The sequence below is a fragment of the Haliotis cracherodii genome, unplaced genomic scaffold (assembly GCF_022045235.1).
Source record: "Haliotis cracherodii isolate W230 unplaced genomic scaffold, xgHalCrac1.p SCAF_8, whole genome shotgun sequence".
NCBI lineage: Eukaryota > Metazoa > Mollusca > Gastropoda > Lepetellida > Haliotidae > Haliotis > Haliotis cracherodii.
Window position 1 is genome coordinate 46,029,214 of NW_027266341.1, and position 22,312 is coordinate 46,051,525.

General features: G+C 42.4%; 1 protein-coding gene across 1 annotated transcript in view; it reads right to left on the reverse strand.

The window, feature by feature from the left end:
• Window positions 1–8,827: 8,827 nt before the first annotated feature.
• LOC139450710 (glycine receptor subunit alpha-2-like) overlaps window positions 8,828–22,312 on the reverse strand; it is a 48,879-nt gene continuing 35,394 nt past the window's right edge. The window contains exons 5-9 of the mRNA XM_071232512.1: window positions 20,379–20,605; window positions 16,226–16,308; window positions 13,900–14,031; window positions 11,554–11,933; window positions 8,828–11,045 (exon numbers count right to left, since the gene is read on the reverse strand). Coding sequence (XP_071088613.1) covers window positions 10,902–11,045; window positions 11,554–11,933; window positions 13,900–14,031; window positions 16,226–16,308; window positions 20,379–20,605 — 966 coding nt within the window. The 3' untranslated portion in view covers window positions 8,828–10,901. The remainder of the gene's footprint in view (window positions 11,046–11,553; window positions 11,934–13,899; window positions 14,032–16,225; window positions 16,309–20,378; window positions 20,606–22,312) is intronic.

Sequence of the window (22,312 nt, forward strand, 5' to 3'; positions counted from 1 at the left end):
ATTGTTTGGTCCAGACTGGATTATTTACGAACCACCGTCATATAGCTGGTATATTGCTGAGTGCGGCGTTAAACAACAAACAATCAAACAAAATTTATATAATTATTAAACACCTTCCAACAATGAGAAATTTAACTTATATTTTCTAAATATTCTGTTATATTTATAACATAATTTGATGCATAATTTAATTATTGCGTTGCTTTCTTCCCTGTCATTCAATGTGCATGTTCAGACCCCTAAACTTTTAATATTTCATTTTTCATAAATGGCTACCTACTCACAAGAAAAGATTAAAATAATTTGTTTTACTATCATATTTCTGTTTATCTAATTCATAATACGAAATTGATAATTCATTTATCATAGTATAGATCATATTCGTGTATATCACTATCTGATGCTAAGGTTTTATTGCAGAAAGCATAATTATTTCAAAATGGAGAAAGATACACAATTTGCCATTATGTGACTTTTAAACTGTACAAAGTATGATATAATGATCAGAATGCCTGTAACGGGTAGTATTTAAGAAAGAAATATTTGTCGAGAAGTCCCATTTTTCAGATATGCCCTTCAGTAGTATTATTGTATATCTCCAGAGAGAGGTTTACATTGTAGTTCTCATTATTTGTGGATAATTCAAAAAGCAACATAGAAAATGTATATGCTACCATGACGAAAGAATACAGAGTATACATAACTCGCAATTCTATATATTCAGCAAACAGCCCAAAACCGAAACTCCACAACATATCCGATTACACTGATAAAGGCTGTCCCAGTTCTCCATGCGATACCGACGCCGGTTCGTCTCCCAGACCATACAGAATAAATTTAAAAGGAATCCAGCTCAAGTCTAGAACGATTTGGCAAGCCTAGATTGCCTTAATTCTATCCATGAAAGTAAGCATTAATAAAAAAATATTGTTCTTGTCTGCTTCAGATTATATTTTGTAGATACTTATTTTAACTAGGAAAATTGTACTGACACCGGCGCTGTCCTTATTGAAGCTATCCATAAGAATTTCGAATTGCCGTCCATTGTTCGATGTCACTACATCGATGACAAGTGAGGATATCATAAAGTAATCGTTGATGCCGCGCTACATTTTGATAAAAATTATAATCAAGTTGACTGGTGTGTACATTACTACAGTGAACATGTACATTATCATGCCCTAATAATCAAATGCCGTAATGTCAAATACTAATATATTATTGTGTGATGAATTTTTAACTGGATCAGTGGTAACATGTGATATTAATATTCCATCAATTTCTTTCCTGGTTTGTCCATCCATGTCTACAAAATGAAAATAATACAATTAAAATGGAGCATAGAACAATTCTTAATTTCCGGCTAGAGCTGTGGAAATCTAGACCTTTCCAATCATTATAGACTTGAGTTGGTCTCATGTTTTACATTATTCTCTTGGGTCAACGTCTCAGCTCATACCATACACTAACAAGACCAGTTTGCCCCCCACGGAGCTCCCGGATTTTGGTTATGTCATCTAACATGGCCAACTCTGCTCTTAAGTAAACAAGAACCTAATCAGCGAGGGGTCCTTTTCATCCCTATGTGGCCGCTTATAAAAATCTGATATCTTTTCCCAAAGACCTGGTTAATAATATATTTTCTGCTGAATATTCGAAACAAATAGAGTGAGTTGGTATTACATGTACATATGTATACGGTTCTATTTTAAATGACTGCAGCACTCCATTATGAAAACAATTTGTTTTAACGCCGCTCTCAGCAGTATTCCAGTGATATATGACGGCGGTCTGTTGTATATGAAATATATGCAAATTGAATCTTGAATCTTGAAAGTTGTAGCATTTCCGCAAATAAGTATCACATGCAGTATACAGTATATCAACTGCAATATACTGTATACAACATTCAGTATACAGTGTGTCGCGAGCTCTGCGCTGGGCTTGAGCACACATTTCCTACCCCTCTCCCTTCGGCAAACACCTCATGAGGTTTGCAACGAGGTCACAGGTCAGGCGTGCACTCGTCAGTTGTCTAATGCGGTCAAGAGTAAGATCTTCCGGAAGACCACTGCACTAGCTATGTGGATTATTGAGGAGGTATTACGTGTTTGGAACTGGGAGTTGAACACTAAGCACTTTTAGAGAAGAGCTCACAATAAAACGTTATGGACTCGCGGACGGACTTGTGTTTTCATTTCAAGACGTACATTTATCAGGTTGAATTTCCTAACTGTAACAATAACTGAACTTTACGCCTTTTATACACATTTGTGATGGGGCGACAATGCGACAACGAGACATATTTTGACCTTGAAAATGTCGCGTTACGGCATCTTCGCCCTTTTGTAAAATAAAGAAAAGGATTATCAAAGAGCGACAATGCGAACACGCGACAATGCGACAAATGGCCAATTGTCGCGCTTTTGTTAATTTTGACGCGTTTTGCTTGTTTTTGTAAAGGCGTCAATTCGACAATGCGACAACGAGACAATGTCCCTTCCATAGTAATCCGTGCAAATAAAACTGAGTAATGAAATAGATGTCTGACATGACAGTTAAAAGATAGAGTGTTGCAGCTTCTGATTTCATAGATCTTCAAGAAGGGTTATCAATAATGGGATGGGTGATGAGTTCAACTGCATACGCTGTGATTAACAATAATGTTTCGAGTCAATACATTTTGTCAAATGTATGACATGTATTACGTGAATGAACATATTGTTTATACCCGTCCATGTTTTTGACGGACAAAATAATTTACATGCTCGGTAAAAGTGAGGACGGGCATCATTGTGTGTTTCCGTGCTTTGTTCAGGTGAACAATTGACTTGTCCTTGCATGTGTTTGTGACGGGTGCCACTTGTGTGGCAGGATACGCTCACCTTTTCCCGAACACCCATTGGATGACCTGAACCACTTCGGATTTTTATCCCACATCAGTCTGATACACCATGATATAACTGAAATACTGAAATACTGTACAGTTGAAAATGATGTTTAATGCGATTACCGTAGTGTGTTACTGCAACTGTTCATATTTTGTGCAGTGATGTTATGTAATATGTAAAAGAAAGCATAATTATTCAATTATCTAATTGATTTGAATAGAATATACTTGCGTCAGTGTATTTTATTAACGCCCCAAATCGTCATTTAAACACATAAAATAACAGATCACGCATGGTGCCTTGACTTACAACTAGATTTAATGGGCCACCCCGGAATAAAATAGTTCCCCCCCTCCCCACCCCACACAGGAACATATGTTTTAGTATGTTTACAAGAAATATATTCCAAACAATATCCTCATTAGATGAGAAGATCTTTTACAGAATTACCTCAGTAAGTCAATTACAATGACAGAGCGTCGTAATACAATTACATCAAGTACAATACGTCAAAATGGCCGACTCGATAAACGTGACGGGAGATATTTTCGAAGTTGTTAATTAACCTGTCGCTATTTCAAGCCTTTGGCATCACTGATCAATTGGCCGATCATTGAAAGGTGATTGTGAAGATGTGTCAAATAGATACTAAGGTAAATTCATAGATTTCTGTAAATTGTCACTGCGACAGTTTTTGTTTTTTTCGTGTTTTCTCTCTCTGGGATGGGTTGTAGCGAGGGTATCCTTAAATGGGCTTGCAACCACGCTTCTGTATGAATTCGTACCAGGGAATTCCAAGGGTTTTCCCCAGGAATGTGGAAGTAGTCAGTGTTTACGCCTTTTCAAGAATACAGTCACGTGAAGAACGTCATGTGACCGACCTCGCGTCCAAGTCGTATATCTTGTAAACTTCACATTAAGAAATTAGTTATTGTTATAACCAAATGAAACACAACCCATTATCCGATAGGGGTAACTGTACATAGCCGTTACCACAATAAACCTAGTAACATTGTTTGGTTTGACTTCTTGGCGCGTGTCTGAATTCCATTAACATGTTACATATCCTAAAACTGGCTTATCAGCAAATCTCGCTGCACTGCGCGCGACAGATACTAGAGCAAGGCATGCCAGAAAATGAAACCTAAAGCTTCCGAAAGGAAGTCTCGGACATCACGTACGTCGGGGGACCAGCGCCATCTGATTGGCCGTTAACAGTTGTACAAGGCGGAGCAAAAAGCATCGTTTTTCCGTCCATTTTACGCTTGAAAAACTCGACCCTCTTCTGGACACTTTCTAGACGCTGACCAATTAATCAATTTTAATGAATTTTTAGTCGTTTTTCCGTCCAATGACCATATACGGAAAAAAACGACGTTTTCGTGTTTGCAGTGTTAGGTGATTCATGAAATTATATATTACTATGATGAACAGGAGAAAGCTTTGAAAACTAGCTGAGTTAGAACGGTTTCGGAACCAAAACCTTACTCCCCAAACACACTCGAAACATTGCACGTGAACCATGCAGCGCCACCGTGCACGTGGTCATTTATGATTCTGACACTTCAGTGAAAGGAGTCATTGGTATTGTTGATTTTCATGATCCACAGTAACATGTAGGTTCTCTACTCTTGCTTGAATGCAGTATTTGTGTTCATATCGGGAAATCGGTCGTCTACTAAGTGACGGTAGAATTCAGCAGCAGGCAGCTAATTATAAAGTAGTCGTCCTGAAGCCTGATTTCTTTGATTCTTCGTAAGTCTCGGCATGGCGCTATTATCGATACAAGAATGTTGGATCCACGTATTGGCGTGTCGTTTTTCAGAAAAGGCACAAGGAAACGAAAACGAATTTATAGATTTCATGGAAAGCATTCGAGACGTTATACTATGTTTGTTGTTAAGCTGCTTTTTGACGACCCATTATATCATTTATTTGTGTCACGTTTTGGCCGTTAACAATACATGTGACCAATGTCAAAAAGGAGATACCTCCAACAAGCAGCATTGATATTTCAATGGAAAATTTTCATGAAGTGACGGGGCGGTCCTGTATCCTAGTGGTTAAAGCGTTAGCTCCTCACGCCGAGACCCGGGTTCGATTTCCGATATGGGTACAATGTGTGAAGCCCATTTCTGGTGTCCCCCGCCGTGATATTACTGGAACATTGCGAAAAGCGGTGTAAAACCAAACTCACTCACTCACTAATGAAGTGACGTTTCCTTTGTGGTTCAGTAGATGTTCATCGTATCTCAGTCTTTGATTTGCAGACTTTGGAACAGACTTTAAGAAATCGAGCCTAAACAGCTGTTGGACAAGGCCATCGGAATTCCTGTTACCGACCAAACAATAAGTAATCGTCTGCATGCATCTAATCTACATACTCGGGGACTTCGTGTTGTACTACCATTAACAAAGCGAAACATTCGAGGCATACGCCAATGGTGTTTTGAGTGTAGAAACTGGAATAGATCGCCCACTGTCTCGCGTAAAGTTTTCACATGAATCCAGTGTAACTCAGGACTTTCAGGATAGGCGTGGACGTGTGGAGGCTTTCTAACGAACGGCATGCGAAAGCCAACATAAGGCACCATGACATATTTGGGGGTGGGTCTGTAATGACATTGCACGTGATGACTATAACTGCCAGAACACCACTGCGTACTGATCACTGGACAGTACTACCAAGACAACATACTGGCGCCAATAGTTGTGCCGTTTGCGCGCAATGCTGGTTCACGATTTGTCTTTCAAGGCACTAAAGCTCGTGCTAACTGTGCACGTATCGATTAGCTTCAGCAGATTACATTCAGCAGCAAAACGTCACCAGAATGTCATGGCCAGCCAGGGGTCCTAGCCTTTCCCCCATAGATCACGTCTGACACATCACCAGAATGCCATGGCCACCCAGGGGCCCTGGCCTTTCCCCCATAGTTCACGTCTGACACATCACCAGAATGTCATGGCCACCCAGGGGCCCTGGCCTTTCCCCCATAGATCACGTCTGACACATCACCAGAATGCCATGGCCACCCAGGGGCCCTGGCCTTTCCCCCATAGTTCACGTCTGACACATCACCAGAGTGCCATGGCCACCCAGGGGTCCTAGCCTTTCCCCCATAGTTCACGTCTGACACATCACCAGAATGTCATGGCCACCCAGGGGTCCTAGCCTCTCCCCCATAGTTCACGTCTGACACATCACCAGAGTGCCATGGCCACCCAGGGGTCCTAGCCTTTCCCCCATAGTTCACGTCTGACACATCACCAGAATGCCATGGCCACCCAGGGGCCCTGGCCTTTCCCCCATAGATCACGTCTGACACATCACCAGAATGTCATGGCCAGCCAGGGGTCCTAGCCTTTCCCCCATAGTTCACGTCTGACACATCACCAGAATGCCATGGCCACCCAGGGGCCCTGGCCTTTCCCCCATAGTTCACGTCTGACACATCACCAGAATGTCATGGCCACCCAGGGGTCCTAGCCTTTCCCCCATAGTTCACGTCTGACACATCACCAGAATGTCATGGCCACCCAGGGGTCCTAGCCTCTCCCCCATAGTTCACGTCTGACACATCACCAGAGTGCCATGGCCACCCAGGGGTCCTAGCCTTTCCCCCATAGTTCACGTCTGACACATCACCAGAATGTCATGGCCACCCAGGGGCCCTGGCCTTTCCCCCATAGTTCACGTCTGACACATCACCAGAATGTCATGGCCACCCAGGGGCCCTGGCCTTTCCCCCATAGTTCACGTCTGACACATCACCAGAATGTCATGGCCACCCAGGGGCCCTGGCCTTTCCCCCATAGTTCACGTCTGACACATCACCAGAATGCCATGGCCACCCAGGGGCCCTGGCCTTTCCCCCATAGTTCACGTCTGACACATCACCAGAATATCATGGCCACCCAGGGGCCCTGGCCTTTCCCCCATAGTTCACGTCTGACACATCACCAGAGTGCCATGGCCACCCAGGGGCCCTGGCCTTTCCCCCATAGTTCACGTCTGACACATCACCAGAATATCATGGCCACCCAGGGGCCCTGGCCTTTCCCCCATAGTTCACGTCTGATACATCACCAGAATATCATGGCCACCCAGGGGCCCTGGCCTTTCCCCCATAGTTCACGTCTGATACATCACCAGAATGTCATGGCCACCCAGGGGCCCTGGCCTTTCCCCCATAAATCACGTCTGACACACGATCGGGAGAGGTTTACGCCGGCGTTGACGTTAGCCAGTCCTTACTTATTCTAATCAATCCATTACCATAACCGCATTCCTATTTACATTTCTGTAATCATCTGTTATTTCCGAATATCCTCTACTGTTTCCAGAGAGTATGTATTTATGTGTACAGCGTGTAAAATGCACACGTTCGCCACACACAGAAAAGGTATCTTGCCTGGCATAAATCAGTGAAGGTATGTGTATATGGGTCATGTCCCAGGACAACACATTCTACAGCAGTGTGTTTGTGTCACAAATACATGCATTTGGCCGTGTTTGTACACACGCCACTGCTTGACGCCGTGTATTCATTGCGTGTATGTATTATTCCCTGTCTAACAGCATGAAGACTGTGCTCCTGTGTATCGCGTCTCAGTTCGCTCTTACTTCAGACATTCCTTCCACAACAGCCACACACACACATGCCATATGGCAGAAGTTCTGTTACACACCACCGTTCCCCAACATATGAATGCTTCATGTGCTTTAAACATATATACATGGATTCACTGTTCACTGACCAGGTCCTTATATTTCTGAACATAAAGATCATAACGTATTGCTCTTCTTAGGCGGGTTCGATTTCCAACATGTGATGTGTATTACTCCCGTCATCGTGTCATTAGTACAGTTGCAATACAACCATCGTACACAAGTATGGTAGGAATGTATATATGCATATAACTTCATCTTTTAGTTGGATGTATGTCGGAAAAGATGATATTCATACCTTGTTTGGTTCATAACGAGGAACGTGATTTATCAATTCTGTCATCCCACTATATTGCTACAAGTCAAGAACCCCACATCTTCCCGAGGCAAGAGAGTTAACTGTCTTTAAAAGTCCAGTTTCCACCCTTGCCAAACTAGGCCTGAATTCCTGTGCTCGATCGTAGCGCCACCAGTGGCTATAACGAGTTATGTCCCTTCTATGCCTCTCCTGTGTACCAGTCAGATTCCACCTCTCGTATCACTTGCATTTATTTCAAACAAAATGGCGGCACCAGGTCAAGACGATCCGATCGATAATCAAGATCTATATTGTGATAAAACGGGTCTTACATCGCCAAGTGCACCAAGTCATGTGAGAACCTGGAATAATAACATGAAACGATTTGGAAAATATCTGTTGACAACACGTTGGCGGTGCACTTTCTTTGAAATTCCTGCAATTGACCGAAATCTGCATGACAGTTTTTAAACCAGATTTCGATTTCGTTGCTCTATTGTGATTGGACTATGCATAGACTCGTTAGTCCAGCCAAAATGTAACTCCATAATACCAGCCTAGCGCCCTTGCGTTTTGGATAATACTTGTCACCTACCATCGGACGAACCCTTGTGATCGTGAACCAATAAGCCCCATTTGTTTTCACAACCGATCATCAATCGTCACATATGGGAGGGGCCTGCAATCAACACGCGTTACTATTCTTACAAATAAAGCAGTCATGGTCAGATTATGGATTAAACTTTACCGTGTTTGTGTATGTTATTGTGTTTGTATATCTATTATTTCAGTTATCTGTTTTGTACCGACATGTGTGTGGCGAAATACAAAAAGCTCCACAGGGCAAACGTCGGCCGATTACATTCACTCCTGACACAACATGCATGAATGCTAATCTGTGTACCACTAGCCGTTGATACTACACCGCTGACATATTGGTAAGCAAAAGACACATAATTCGTAGTCAAGAGATTTTATTCCGGAAAGAATGCAAATAATACAATTAAGTATATTCATAATTAACTGTAAGGCCATGGGCACATAGAACAGAATACATGGCAGTGTGGAAGCGATTTACATTTTACAAAGATTCATTTCTTAACAACATGGCATGATATATACATAGAGATATATTTCGTATAGTGACACAGGTGACTCATGTGACATTACAGAGATATATTTGTATTTTTTGGATATCCTCAGTACTTTTGTTCAATATTTTTGTTCCCTAAATTATTATATTTATAGCATATCAGCAAAAATTGAATTTCATCTTCCATGACATTTAAGGAACATTGTATAGTTAATCAATAACTTTTGGTACTTTTTTTGCCATCCAACTTCAACCATTCACCTGCGTGAGCTGCATCTAAATTGTGCTAAAGATATTCACATCAGTTAAATAATTTTTCTGCGCATGTTTGCATTTTCAAATATCTATAATATCTGTAGAGACATCCACAAAAAAAATCTCCATGTTTGAAAGTACATACAAGAAAATGTCTGTCTTATTGACGATAAACACAGTACGATTCTCTAAAAAAAACATTGGTTGTCTCACTGAGTGAGTGAGTATAGTTTTACGCCGCTTTTAGCAATATTCCAGTAATATCACGGCGGGGGACACCAGAAATGGGCTTCACACATTGTACCCATTTCGGGAATCGTACCCGGGTCTTCGCCGTGACGTGCGAACGCTTTAACCACTCACTAGGCTACCCGACCGCCCCGAGGTTGTCTCAAATATAACCATACCCACAATGCAAATTATAAAAACAAATGTCACGGGTCGTTCATATATTACTAACATGAGTAGTGTTTGAACATACTTGTGATGGAATGGGTACAATGTACATGGAGGGTGCTTAGCATGAACGTTATTGATCATTGGGTTTAACTTGCGTCTCAGCTCAGTGTCATATTCACCAATAGTTTAATTATTTTTCAATACATATATCCTTAAATTTTAAAAGTTTAAAGATACGATCGGTACAAACAGAGGGTGGTCTTTACTGGAATGCATGAATACATATTTGACTTATTACAAGGGGTAACCACCATTACTCACATATATTGTTTCAAACTTTGCATCACTCATGAACCAGAGTTAATGTCGAAATCTATCTCCAGCACGATTAATACTGAAATCTATAGTGTCATGACTTCCCATAAGGGGGTCAATAGCTCACTTTGTAGCTAGTGATAAGCATTAATATCAACAGATCGTATGATCAGCGAAACATACACAACTTGTCTCCAGAGAAATAGCAAGTGTAACGATTAAAAGCCACAGGCACTTGTAATTGTATAAACAAATGAAAATCGCCTTCGAAAAAATTGGTTTATAAATTCACAACATACCAAATTATCTTCGCCGCCTTTAACAGACGAATTTAATATCATTATTCATATTTAATGTAACAGACATAAAATAACAACATATAATAGATAAAGTTTGTCTGTTTAAAAAAATAGCATAAACTTGTTGCAGCAAGAACGAGAGATACTTTAAGAAATATGTGCTCCGACTGTTGTCGCTGAATTCTATCAACCTGGTCGCTTTCAGCGTGACGGAAATGGGACAGTATCATGTACAAATAATGTACAGCCATTTCATTTTAAAATGCCGCACATAATAAACATGTTTAAGAAATCAAGTCATGAGGATGTGTGACTTCTAAAACCTTATTTCGATTCCTAAATTAATTACAAGTACGTATAATAATATTGTCTCGTGTAATGTATTATATATACATTGTATGAAAGGCAATTCTAATCAATATATTACGTACATTAATATTGCGACGATAATCGATATATATAGTATCAATACTATATACACAGCTTACATGTGTATCCATAACCTTCACAACACCCAATGTAGAGATTTGTAAAAAAAATATTTATATTAAAATTGTGTAAAGTTTAAATAAAATGTGTCACCAGATGACGTTAACATGGTACCTACCCTACTGCGCATACATTGTACAATCAAACGTGAAAACAACCCACTTTACACTCAAGAGAACAGATAGGACCCTTTTCATTCAACGTGTAGGTATATACACCAATACATTATATTAAAAACTATGAACGCCACAGGGAAGATCCATCGTGAATATTTGTCCAACTGACGAGCTGCTAAAAATGACTTCCGAACCTTGGTGGTTATTTCATTGTCACTTTCCTGGGAACAGAAATAAACCAGATTAGTGAACATAATGCATGATATAGAGAGGATAAACAGGTTTATAACAAGTAACTGCATGTACTCGTATAGTACAGTATACATGTATGATATGGTTGGTCCACACAACGTATGTGTGTATATATAACTGATCTACATTATTGACAGTATACATGTAAGTTATTGTTCGTCTACAGAACGTATGTGTGTATATGGAGACAATAAATACGAAACAAAACTTATCCTTATAATAAATACGCATATGACGTTGTTTCGAAATGAGAATTATATCCCAAATGCACGTCTCAAAGTCCATACATATTTTGTTCCATACATTCAATGTCATCGTTACAAGCATCGGCTCCAAATATAGAAATCAATCAACTGATAGAGCTATTGGAATTAGATCGTTAGTAAAAAACTCCTTATAAATGTTTTATTTGTCAGATTACGATACGTAAATAGTGTCAACGTTAGTGTATATGTCTGGTCAAGTGCCTGTACTCACTGATGGCGGTAATTTGCTCATATCAGGCTTCTTGGTTTTAAATCTTTCAGGGTGGTTTTGAGCCCGTCTTGATTGCACATTAACATAAGCATACTCCAATAGAGCCGTGAAGACGAAGAACAAACATATCGACATCCAGACATCGATAGCCTTGACATACGATACACGCGGAAGTGACGACTGCGCACCGGAACTCTGGGTTGTCATGGTGAGGACTGTGAGAACACCCAATGAAATTCGAGCAGGGACAGCTCCAATGTCTATCCAGAAAGATATCCACGACAGAATTACTATTAGAACACTAGGCACATACACTTGAAGGATGAAATACCCCATGTCTCTTTTCAGTTTGAAGTTGGCCATTATGCAGGCGAATCTTTCTGCAAATGAAATATTGACAACATTGTCATACATAAATTTTCACATTCAACTTATATGATGTGCGTATCAAATTACTTAAGCAGAAGTTAAAAAATACGACGGTGCACGCGTGGTCTTGTCTAAGGCGACGCAATTTGGTGTGTCAGAAACCTGTTATCGTGGCTTTGAATGCAGGTTCGCCGTCAATAGGCCGTGATGGAATTGAAACACTGCTCAAAACGGCGTTACATCTACACCAAAATCACTAACGTCTGTAAGAAATGGTATGGACGGTGGATTTCATTAAAAGGGGGCACTGGTGGGCCAGTCGCCTAAGACGCCGCGATTCGCTGTGTAGAGTTGCGTCCCTTGGGCACGCCAGAAACCAATGATTGTGGGTTCGAATCCCGGTTCGCCCCGATTATGTTTCTAGGTTTGTCAGCACAATACCCGTGCGCGTGGGTTTCATCGAAGTGGTAAACGCCTGAGACCTACATCACTTCGGACTTTCCTCCCACATATATATTAAGCTGACACGCCGCGATATAGCTGGAAAAGTGTTAAAAGCGGCGTTAAACCCAACTAACTCACTCACTATATGAACGTTAACGCTTATTCCTGACGCGTGGTATCCGATGTTCTAGTATTCACTGTAATCAATCGGCCGATACGTTTTTCACACAGGGAATTGGTCTTCAGCAACCCATGCTTGTCGTAAGAAGCGACTAAAACGACTACATGTCGAAGCGGGCGGTAAGACTCGCTTACTTGGTTGATGCCTGTCATTGTATTTCAGATGTAAACCACTGTATTTTCCAGTCAAGACTCGCTTATTTACATTTCGGCGTCAGCTGGAATATTTCTGAAATGTACATATAGTCGCTATTTCCCATTCACCAATCGTTTACTCCACATCACTAACACTTTCAATCTAACTGATTAGCCCTGATACAGGATCAGCGTGTATGCACATTTCATAAGGTTAGCAATCACAAATCTCCATATTATGGGTGCACATTCTCTGCCTCACCCACCCACGTCATGTCAAGAGAAATAACATCCTGGCTTGAGTTTGAGATACAACATATCACGCACTGCATGAAAGGCTGATATCGATATATAAGTAGCATAAAATCCTTTATACTGCATCACGTGCGACTCATAGCTCCGTGTAACGACATAAAGACATGAATGTATTTGTTATAGAGTATTTGACGAAGAAGCAGATTAAAAAAGAAATACTATTTACTTGTTAATCACAGTGGACGGAAAACAAAAACACGACGGCAAACACATATTGGTAATGTTCTCAGAATTATCAGATCAATTTTTTTTTATTGTGTTAACCATCTATAAGATAAACGTAGCATTTTATGAGAGCAAACACGTATATTAGACCTACGTCCAAACAATGTAACTCAATTTTCACTTTTCGATTTTTTCCGAATAATACATTTACATGTCGAAGCGATCGTAAGATGTTGCATGCAATGTTGGGGAAAGTTTTCAGACACAGTGAACAGTAACAAATCGTTCACTTTGAGAACTGTTAAGTACTGAGAAAATATTTGATCAGCAGTTACTATGGTAGACCAAAACCTATCTATATTCACTTGCCGACATTGTGAGTGAGTAGATCATAACCAATATGTGCACCCAAGGACAACATTTAACGGTCACAACATCTCTCTGAAATATGTTATCACATTTCAGTTCTACATATACTGACTCACAATGAAAATGCTGATCAACTTTAACCAGAAGGAGAAGAAAACGACTTTAGCAGTAAATATGTACTTGCATGGCACAGAATGATGACTGTGTGACAAAATCACATTGTTTTGTTTGATTAGCTCATGCCTAAAAACCCAGAACAACTTAATTTGTTTTTGTGTGTGGCTATTTTGCCAAATATTATAAAATTCCAATATGCAATTTCAAAATGTTTCAGTATAGTTATTCACACTACAACAGTTCTGTACGTACTTTCATAAACGTCACGGCAGTCCACTATCTCATATTTCTGAAAATTAAATTGCGGCAGCTCCATGTTTGTATTGGTCGTAATGGGGTTATAGGGGGACCAGGCGAACACCACGTTGTCTGTCGTGTAGGTATCTGGAAGGACAAGAAGTATTCTATCACTGGTAGGCACTCGATGCTTTACAGACCGCCGCCACATATATCAGCTAGAATATTGCTGAGTGCGGCGTTGACAAACAAACAAACAAACCAAACCAAACAAACACCAAGTTTCAAAAATGTGTTGATTGTTGTGTCGGGAAGGTAATATACTACTCAAAATTTGATAAGGATCACTAGGTGATGTGTGTGTAAGTTACCACAAACATAACAAAAGACATGACTCTGACTCAGAAACGTGTTTAATCATGTTATGAATGAAAATTCATGAACTTGTATCAATATGGAATGTTTGAAACCAAAAGGCATTTCATTAAAAAATGTTAACAGCAAACAAGAGAAAGAATTACACAGTTATGAGGGATAGTCCATCATTACACTTAGTCGATGAAGTGTCAATATCGAGTATGACCTCCCCTTGCATCAATGACGGCCTGACAACGTCGAGATATGCTGTCAATATGCACCCGGATGTTCCCAATGGGAAGGTTGTTCCACTCTTCCACGAGGGCATGTCCGAGCTCTGCCAAAGTCGTGGGTTGTGCTCTACGGCGTGAAAGGGCAACCTGCAGCATGTTCCAGACATGCTCAATCGGGTTCAAGTCCGGCGAGCGCGGTGGCCAATCCATGCGGACAATTGTCTCCTGCTCAAGGTACTGTTCAACCACACTGGCGCGATGAGGACGGGCGTTATCATCCATCAGGATGAACTCAGGGCCAATAGCACCAGCGTAGGGTCTGACGTACACATCGAGGATCTCATCCCGGTACCTCACCCCCGTCTTTGTTCCTCTCTCCAGGACATGAAGATCTGTCCTTCCATCTCTGCTGATTCCACCCCAGACCATGATGGAACCACCACCATAACGGTCATGTTCACTGATGTTGGCATCATGGAAACGTTCACGTTGTCGTCGCCACACCCGCTGCCTCCTGTCTGTAAAGTCCAAACAATACCTGGACTCATCGGTGAACAGAACTGGAACCCAATCGTTCCGTGTCCAAGTGACATGATCTTCAGCCCATTCCAATCGCCCCCGCCGGTGTCGAACAGTCAGGGGGATTCGGACACATGCCCTTCTCGAGTAGAGACCTGCATTGTGAAGACGATTCCGTATCGTCTGAGTGGACACATTCACCCCCGAGGCGTTCAGGAGGTCGTTACGTAGGCTGGTTGCTGTCCAGAAGGGATGACGTCGTGCCTGAAGAGCCACAAAATGATCTTGGCGTTGGGTTGTCGACCTCTGACGACCACCCCCATGTCGGTGTGCTGCTGTACCAACATTTTGCTGTCGGGACCAGGCCCTGCTTACAACGCTCTGGCTGACGTTTAGTGCATTGGCAACGTCACGTTGTGAATAGCCAGCATCAAGCATTCCAATACATCTGCCCAGTTGTTCTGTCGTCAGGCGACGCCTTACACGTTGAGGGGGCATTGCGTAGATAAACGTAGTGTAAACACTCAATTGAGTTTAAAGTTTCAGAACGAATCAGACACCGTTGCCTGATTGGAAATCGTGCAATGGTAGCAAAAGCATGAACTGTGATGTGAAACGCATTTCCCATGGCATGAAATGCACGTGCAAGTGTGTTGGAGACGTTTTTGATTTCACTTGAACACAATTTTGCCAGTTATGCAGTTATTTTGTTTTTTTATTAAGAAAAATATCTACGATCCTTATCAAATTTTGAGTAGTATATATATGTAGACAACATGTCAACTGTTTTATTTTCAGAATTTTGAGCATTATCTTGAAGGGTTCGTTGAACCTGAAGCAATCAAGCTCTTGTAATGAGAGAACTGCGATACAGCTGTTCCGCATCTTGAAGGGGTAGGTTTTGACAAAGGAAGATTGATCAGCTGATGTCTATAGAACTGCAGAATAACACCAGTGGTATAAACAACATGGTGACATGTTCAGAGTTCTCTAGACAGCAATGTTCTCATGACGCAATAGCCGATTTGAAAACATGTTCTATGACCGTGTAAATTAGTACAGGATCAAGAATGGTATATTGAAATTTAATACGAAATTATAACAAGCTTTATATATTTAGGTAATGCGTTTTTTTTTAAACTGAGGAAATCGAATTTGTAAACTATTGTCCACGTATATCAAGATGATAGAAAATTCAAACGTTGGACCAGAATAATTTGATAGTTACTCACAACTTTGAATAATGATGGGGCAACTCTGAGAGTCCATCGGGTAGCGGGCCAGAAACATGTGGCAGCTCAACGTCATGGATAGCCTGGGTCAGACAGAAGACATAACATCAGCAGAAAACCTTTACAATATGTATGTGTCCGTACACACGTATTCTAACATTTAGTACATTTATTATGAAAGCATTACTTCCCAACATAGTCGATAACAACCAGCAATAATCTCCGGGCGCTGTATGGAGATGCAACGTTTCTTGCCTTAATTACAAGTAGTCTCCCTTGGACCAAGACACACACACCCAGTAGTGCCGCCACAGTGTTTATTTTTTCACGATGCAAGTCAACGTATAGTTTTGTCCTAGTGGCGTGTGCAGAGCCAGACAACTGTCATATGGTAGGTTCGCAAAGATTATATTTCTAGGTTATGGTGCTCGTTAGGTTTCCTAAATTGGTAAAGGTCTCAGACCCGCATCACTTTTGGCCCTCCTTCCACACCACTCACTCACTCACCCACTCACCCACTCACTCACTCACTCACTCACTCACTCACTCACTCACTCACTCACTCACTCACTCACTCACTCACTCACTCACTCACTGGTATTAGTCTTTGGATATTAAGCTTCATCTGCATGCAAATAAAATTTGTAAAACATGACTAGCCCAAAACTCGTTTCCCTATATGCATCGTGTCGATCAACGCCAGCGAGATTCAATAATACCTTTAATAGTTGTGAAGAATATCATTTGTTGCAGTACAACTTTTATGTTTTTATGAAGGATGGTTATTAGCTACGATTTAGCTGTCTAATGGCTACATGCTACGTTACCACGTCATATATATTTAAGAACTATATCATTCAAATATGACTGATGAAATATATTGACTGTGATGTTCTTTGTTAACGTCGTCAGCAACCGCATTAAGCTGAATAATAACATCATCCCGAAACAAAATCATATTACAGACATTTTTTGAAATTATATTTCTATTAATGAAGAGAGACGTTTTGTCTATGTCGGCATGCGTGCCAATGTGATAAAGCTTGTCACATCTATGCCGCAGATCGTTATTTGGTGAGTAGCTATATAAGTAGAGACTCAATCAGAATCATCCTGGCCACGCGGAACTAGAATCATAAAATATCGCTCCATGTAGAAATCAAAATACGTCAGTCTAAACAGTGACATCATGGCCATATTAATCATTGAAGTCGTTATCTGATGTGGATCCTGGCAACACACAGCTAGACTATGCATCATACATCGGGGCGAGACTGGCAGCCTAGAGGAAGCGGGCCAGTCAACACTTTGCTCCCCTGCTAACTCATGTGTTATTTAATAGATCAATCTATTCATGATTAATTGTTTACATACAGATTACATCTAAATTAGACATACATTTACAACTACAACGTCTAAACTCACATTAACAATGGATACCAGACGACGGAGGCTACTTTCCAAACTATCGCGAGTTTTAACACTTATATACAAAACATATACACGCATTTTCTGAAGAAGCTTCTTTTAATTTATATCGTTCACCATAGCAACCCCCTTGGTTATCTTCAGGTTGTCAGAGGCAACCAGTGACTCAGGAGTCTAAAGTGATGCAATATGCCGTGAAGAGCTTTCGCTGCAAGGATTCATTGGATTTTTGCTCAAAGCACATTTTCGACCTCATTGATCCAAAGCCTGTCCGCATGATACTCACGCCGGTGAGTGTCACCCTAATGGTGACGTTCACCACCATTGTCACTGTGAACTATCCTCCAACATTGTGGTGACGTTCACCACCGTTGTCACTGTGAACTGTTCTCCAATATCGTGATGACGTTCACCACCGTTGTCACTGTGAACTGTTCTCCAACATCGTGATGACGTTCACCACCATTGTCACTGTGAACTGTCCTCCAACATTGTGGTGACGTCCACCACCATTGTCACTGTGAGCTGTCCTCCAACATCGTGATGACGTTCACCACCATTGTCACTGTGAACTGTCCTCCAACATTGTGGTGACGTTCACCGCCGTTGTCACTGTGAACTGTTCTCCAACATTGTGGTGACGTCCACCACCATTGTCACTGTGACCTATCCTCCAACATTGTGGTGACGTTCACCGCCATTGTCACTGTGAACTATCCTCCAACATTGTGGTGACGTTCACCACCGTTGTCACTGTGAACTGTTCTCCAATATCGTGATGACGTTCACCGCCGTTGTCACTGTGAACTGTTCTCCAACATCGTGGTGACGTTCACTACCATTGTCACTGTCAACTTTCCTCTAACATTGTGTTGACGTTCACCACCATTGTCACTGTGAACTGTCCTCCAACATTGTGGTGACGTTCACCACCGTTGTCACTGTGAACTGTCCTCAAACATTGTGGTGACGTTCAAAACCATTGTCACTGTGAACTGTCCTCCAACATTGTGGTGACGTTCACCGCCGTTGTCACTGTGAACTGTCCTCCAACATTGTGGTGACGTTCACTACCATTGTCACTGTCAACTTTCCTCTAACATTGTGTTGACGTTCACCACCATTGTCACTGTGAACTGTCCTCCAACATTGTGGTGACGTTCACCGCCGTTGTCACTGTGAACTGTCCTCCAACATTGTGATGACGTTCACTACCATTGTAACTGTCAACTTTCCTCTAACATTGTGGTGACGTCCACCACCATTGTCCTTGTGAACTGTCCTCAAACATTGTGGTGACGTTCACCACCATTGTCACTGTGACCTATCCCCCAACATTGTGGTGACGTCCACCACCGTTGTCACTGTGAACTGTCCCCAAACATTGTGGTGACGTCCACCACCATTGTCACTGTGACCTATCCTCCAACATTGTGGTGACGTTCACCACCATTGTCCTTGTGAACTGTCCTCCAACATTGTGGTGACGTCCACCACCATTGTCACTGTGACCTATCCTCCAACATTGTGGTGACGTCCACCGCCGTTGTCACTGTGAACTGTCCCCCAACATTGTGGTGACGTCCACCACCATTGTCACTGTGACCTATCCTCCAACATTGTGATGACGTCCACCACCATTGTCACTGTGAACTGTCCCCAAACATTGTGGCGACGTCCACCACCATTGTCACTGTGACCTATCCTCCAACATTGTGATGACGTTCACCGCCGTAGTCACTGTGGATTGTTCTCCAACATCGTGGTGACGTCCACCACCATTGTCACTGTGACCTATCCTCCAACATTGTGATGACGTCCACCACCGTTGTCACTGTGACCTGTCCTCCGACATTGTGATGACGTTATTCCTGTGGAATCAAAACATTCTTATTGTTCCTTTCTTCTTTTGCATATTTGGTTCCACCATTGTCACTGTGACCTATCCTCCAACATTGTGGTGAAGTCCACCACCATTGTCCTTGTGAACTGTCCTCCAACATTGTGGTGACGTCCACCACCATTGTCACTGTGACCTATCCTCCAACATTGTGGTGACGTCCACCGCCGTTGTCACTGTGAACTGTCCCCCAACATTGTAGTGACGTCCACCACCATTGTCACTGTGACCTATCCTCCAACATTGTGATGACGTCCACCACCATTGTCACTGTGAACTGTCCCCAAACATTGTGGTGACGTCCACCACCATTGTCACTGTGATCTATCCTCCAACATTGTGGTGACGTTCACCGCTGTAGTCACTGTGAATTGTTCTCCAACATCGTGATGACGTCCACCACCATTGTCACTGTGACCTATCCTCCAACATTGTGGTGATGTTCACCACCGTTGTCACTGTGGACTGTCCTCAAACATTGTGGTGACGTTCAAAACCATTGTCACTGTGAACTGTCCTCCAACATTGTGGTGACGTTCACCGCCGTTGTCACTGTGACCTATCCTCCAACATTGTGATGACGTTATTCCTGTGGAATCAAAACATTCTTATTGTTCCTTTCTTCTTTTGCATATTTGGTTCACTATGTGTGAGTGTATTGTAGTTATTTAACCGCGACATTCTTAAAGATCAATAAATTCTAAAATGCCCTTCTTCTTTTGCTAATTAAGAAAAAAAATATTTGTGACTTACTGTGTCACATGGCTCTATGTCGTGCATCCAGGGGGATCAATACATCAGAGCACGCACATCCGCCAAGCTTACCTTAGACTGTAATTAACTGTGCCGTTCCTGTAGAGATGTATGAGCCTGTTGGGAACTGTAACATTATGGAAAGCAGCCTTCTTTTCATTTTGGAAGTATACATCTGGGACCCAAACATGATCTAACATCCGGGTATCCAGTTCGAGCCAATCAGATTTTGTGTAGTTCATGAAGGCAAGGCGACTGTCGGTCCATTTTTCCCGTAGATATATGTTGATGGAATAATCCTAGATATGGAACAAGCATTTAAAAGAAAATTGTCAATAAAGAGTGATATAGTCATGATGGATAACGTTATAATTACATGCATTTTGGAAGAATCAAAGCATCGAGCGAGATTTTGCCCACAGAACGTATACCTTGTAAAACTTGATATAGTTGTATTCAAGTTAAGATATATATTTTTTACATGAATGCATTTTTACTGCAGCAGATGCTATAATCAAATTAATACGCAACACTTAGGATATTAGCTGCTCATCTCTCTATTCAGCCTCCCACCACATACATCACAACTCAGCCTCCCACCACATACATCACCACTTAGCCTCCCACCACATACATCATCACTCAGCCTCCCTCCCACCACATACATCATCACTCAGCCTCCCACCACATACATCATCACTCAGCCTCCCACCACATACATCATCACTTAGCCTCCCAACACATACATCACCACTCAGCCTCCCACCACATACATCACCTCTCAACCTCACACCACATACATCACCACTCAGCCTCCCTCCCACCACATATATCACCACTCAGCCTCACACCACATACATCACCACTTAGCCTCCCACCACATACATCACCATTCAGCCTCCCTCCCACCACATACATCACCACTCAGCCTCCCACCACATACATCACCACTTAGCCTCCCACCACATACATCACCACTCAGCCTCCCACCACATACATCATTACTCAGCCTCCCTCCAACCACATACATCACCACTCAGCCTCCCACCACATACATCATCACTCAGCCTCCCTCCCACCACATATATCACCACTCAGCCTCCCACCACATACATCACCACTCAGCCTCCCTCCCCCCACCACATATATCACCACTCAGCCTCCCTCCCACCACATACATCATCACTCAGCCTCCAACCACATACATCACCACTCAACCTCCCACCACATACATCACCACTCAGCCTCCCTCCCACCACATATATCACCACTCAGCCTCACACCACATACATCACCACTTAGCCTCCCTCCCACCACATACATCACCAGTCAGCCTCCCACCATATACATCACCACTTAGCCTCCCACCACATTCATCACCAGTCAGCCTCCCACCACATACATCACCACTCAGCCTCCCTCCCACCACATACATCACCACTCAGCCTCCCACCACATACATCATCACTCAGCCTCCCACCACATACATCATCACTCAGCCTCCCACCACATACATCATCACTCAGCCTCCCACCACATACATCACCACTCAGCCTCCCACCACATACATCACCACCCAGGCTCCCACCATAATGCATCATCACTCAGCCTCCCTCCCACCTCATATATCACCACTCAGCCTCCCACCACATACATCACCACTCAACCTCCCACCACATACATCACCACTCAGCCTCCCTCCCACCACATATATCACCACTCAGCCTCACACCACATACATCACCACTTAGCCTCCCTCCCACCACATACATCACCAGTCAGCCTCCCACCATATACATCACCACTTAGCGTCCCACCACATACATCACCATTCAGCCTCCCTCCCACCACATACATCACCACTCAGCCTCCCACCACATACATCACCACTTAGCCTCCCACCACATACATCACCAGTCAGCCTCCCACCACATACATCATCACTCAGCCTCCCTCCAACCACATACATCCCCACTCAGCCTCCCACCACATACATCACCACCCAG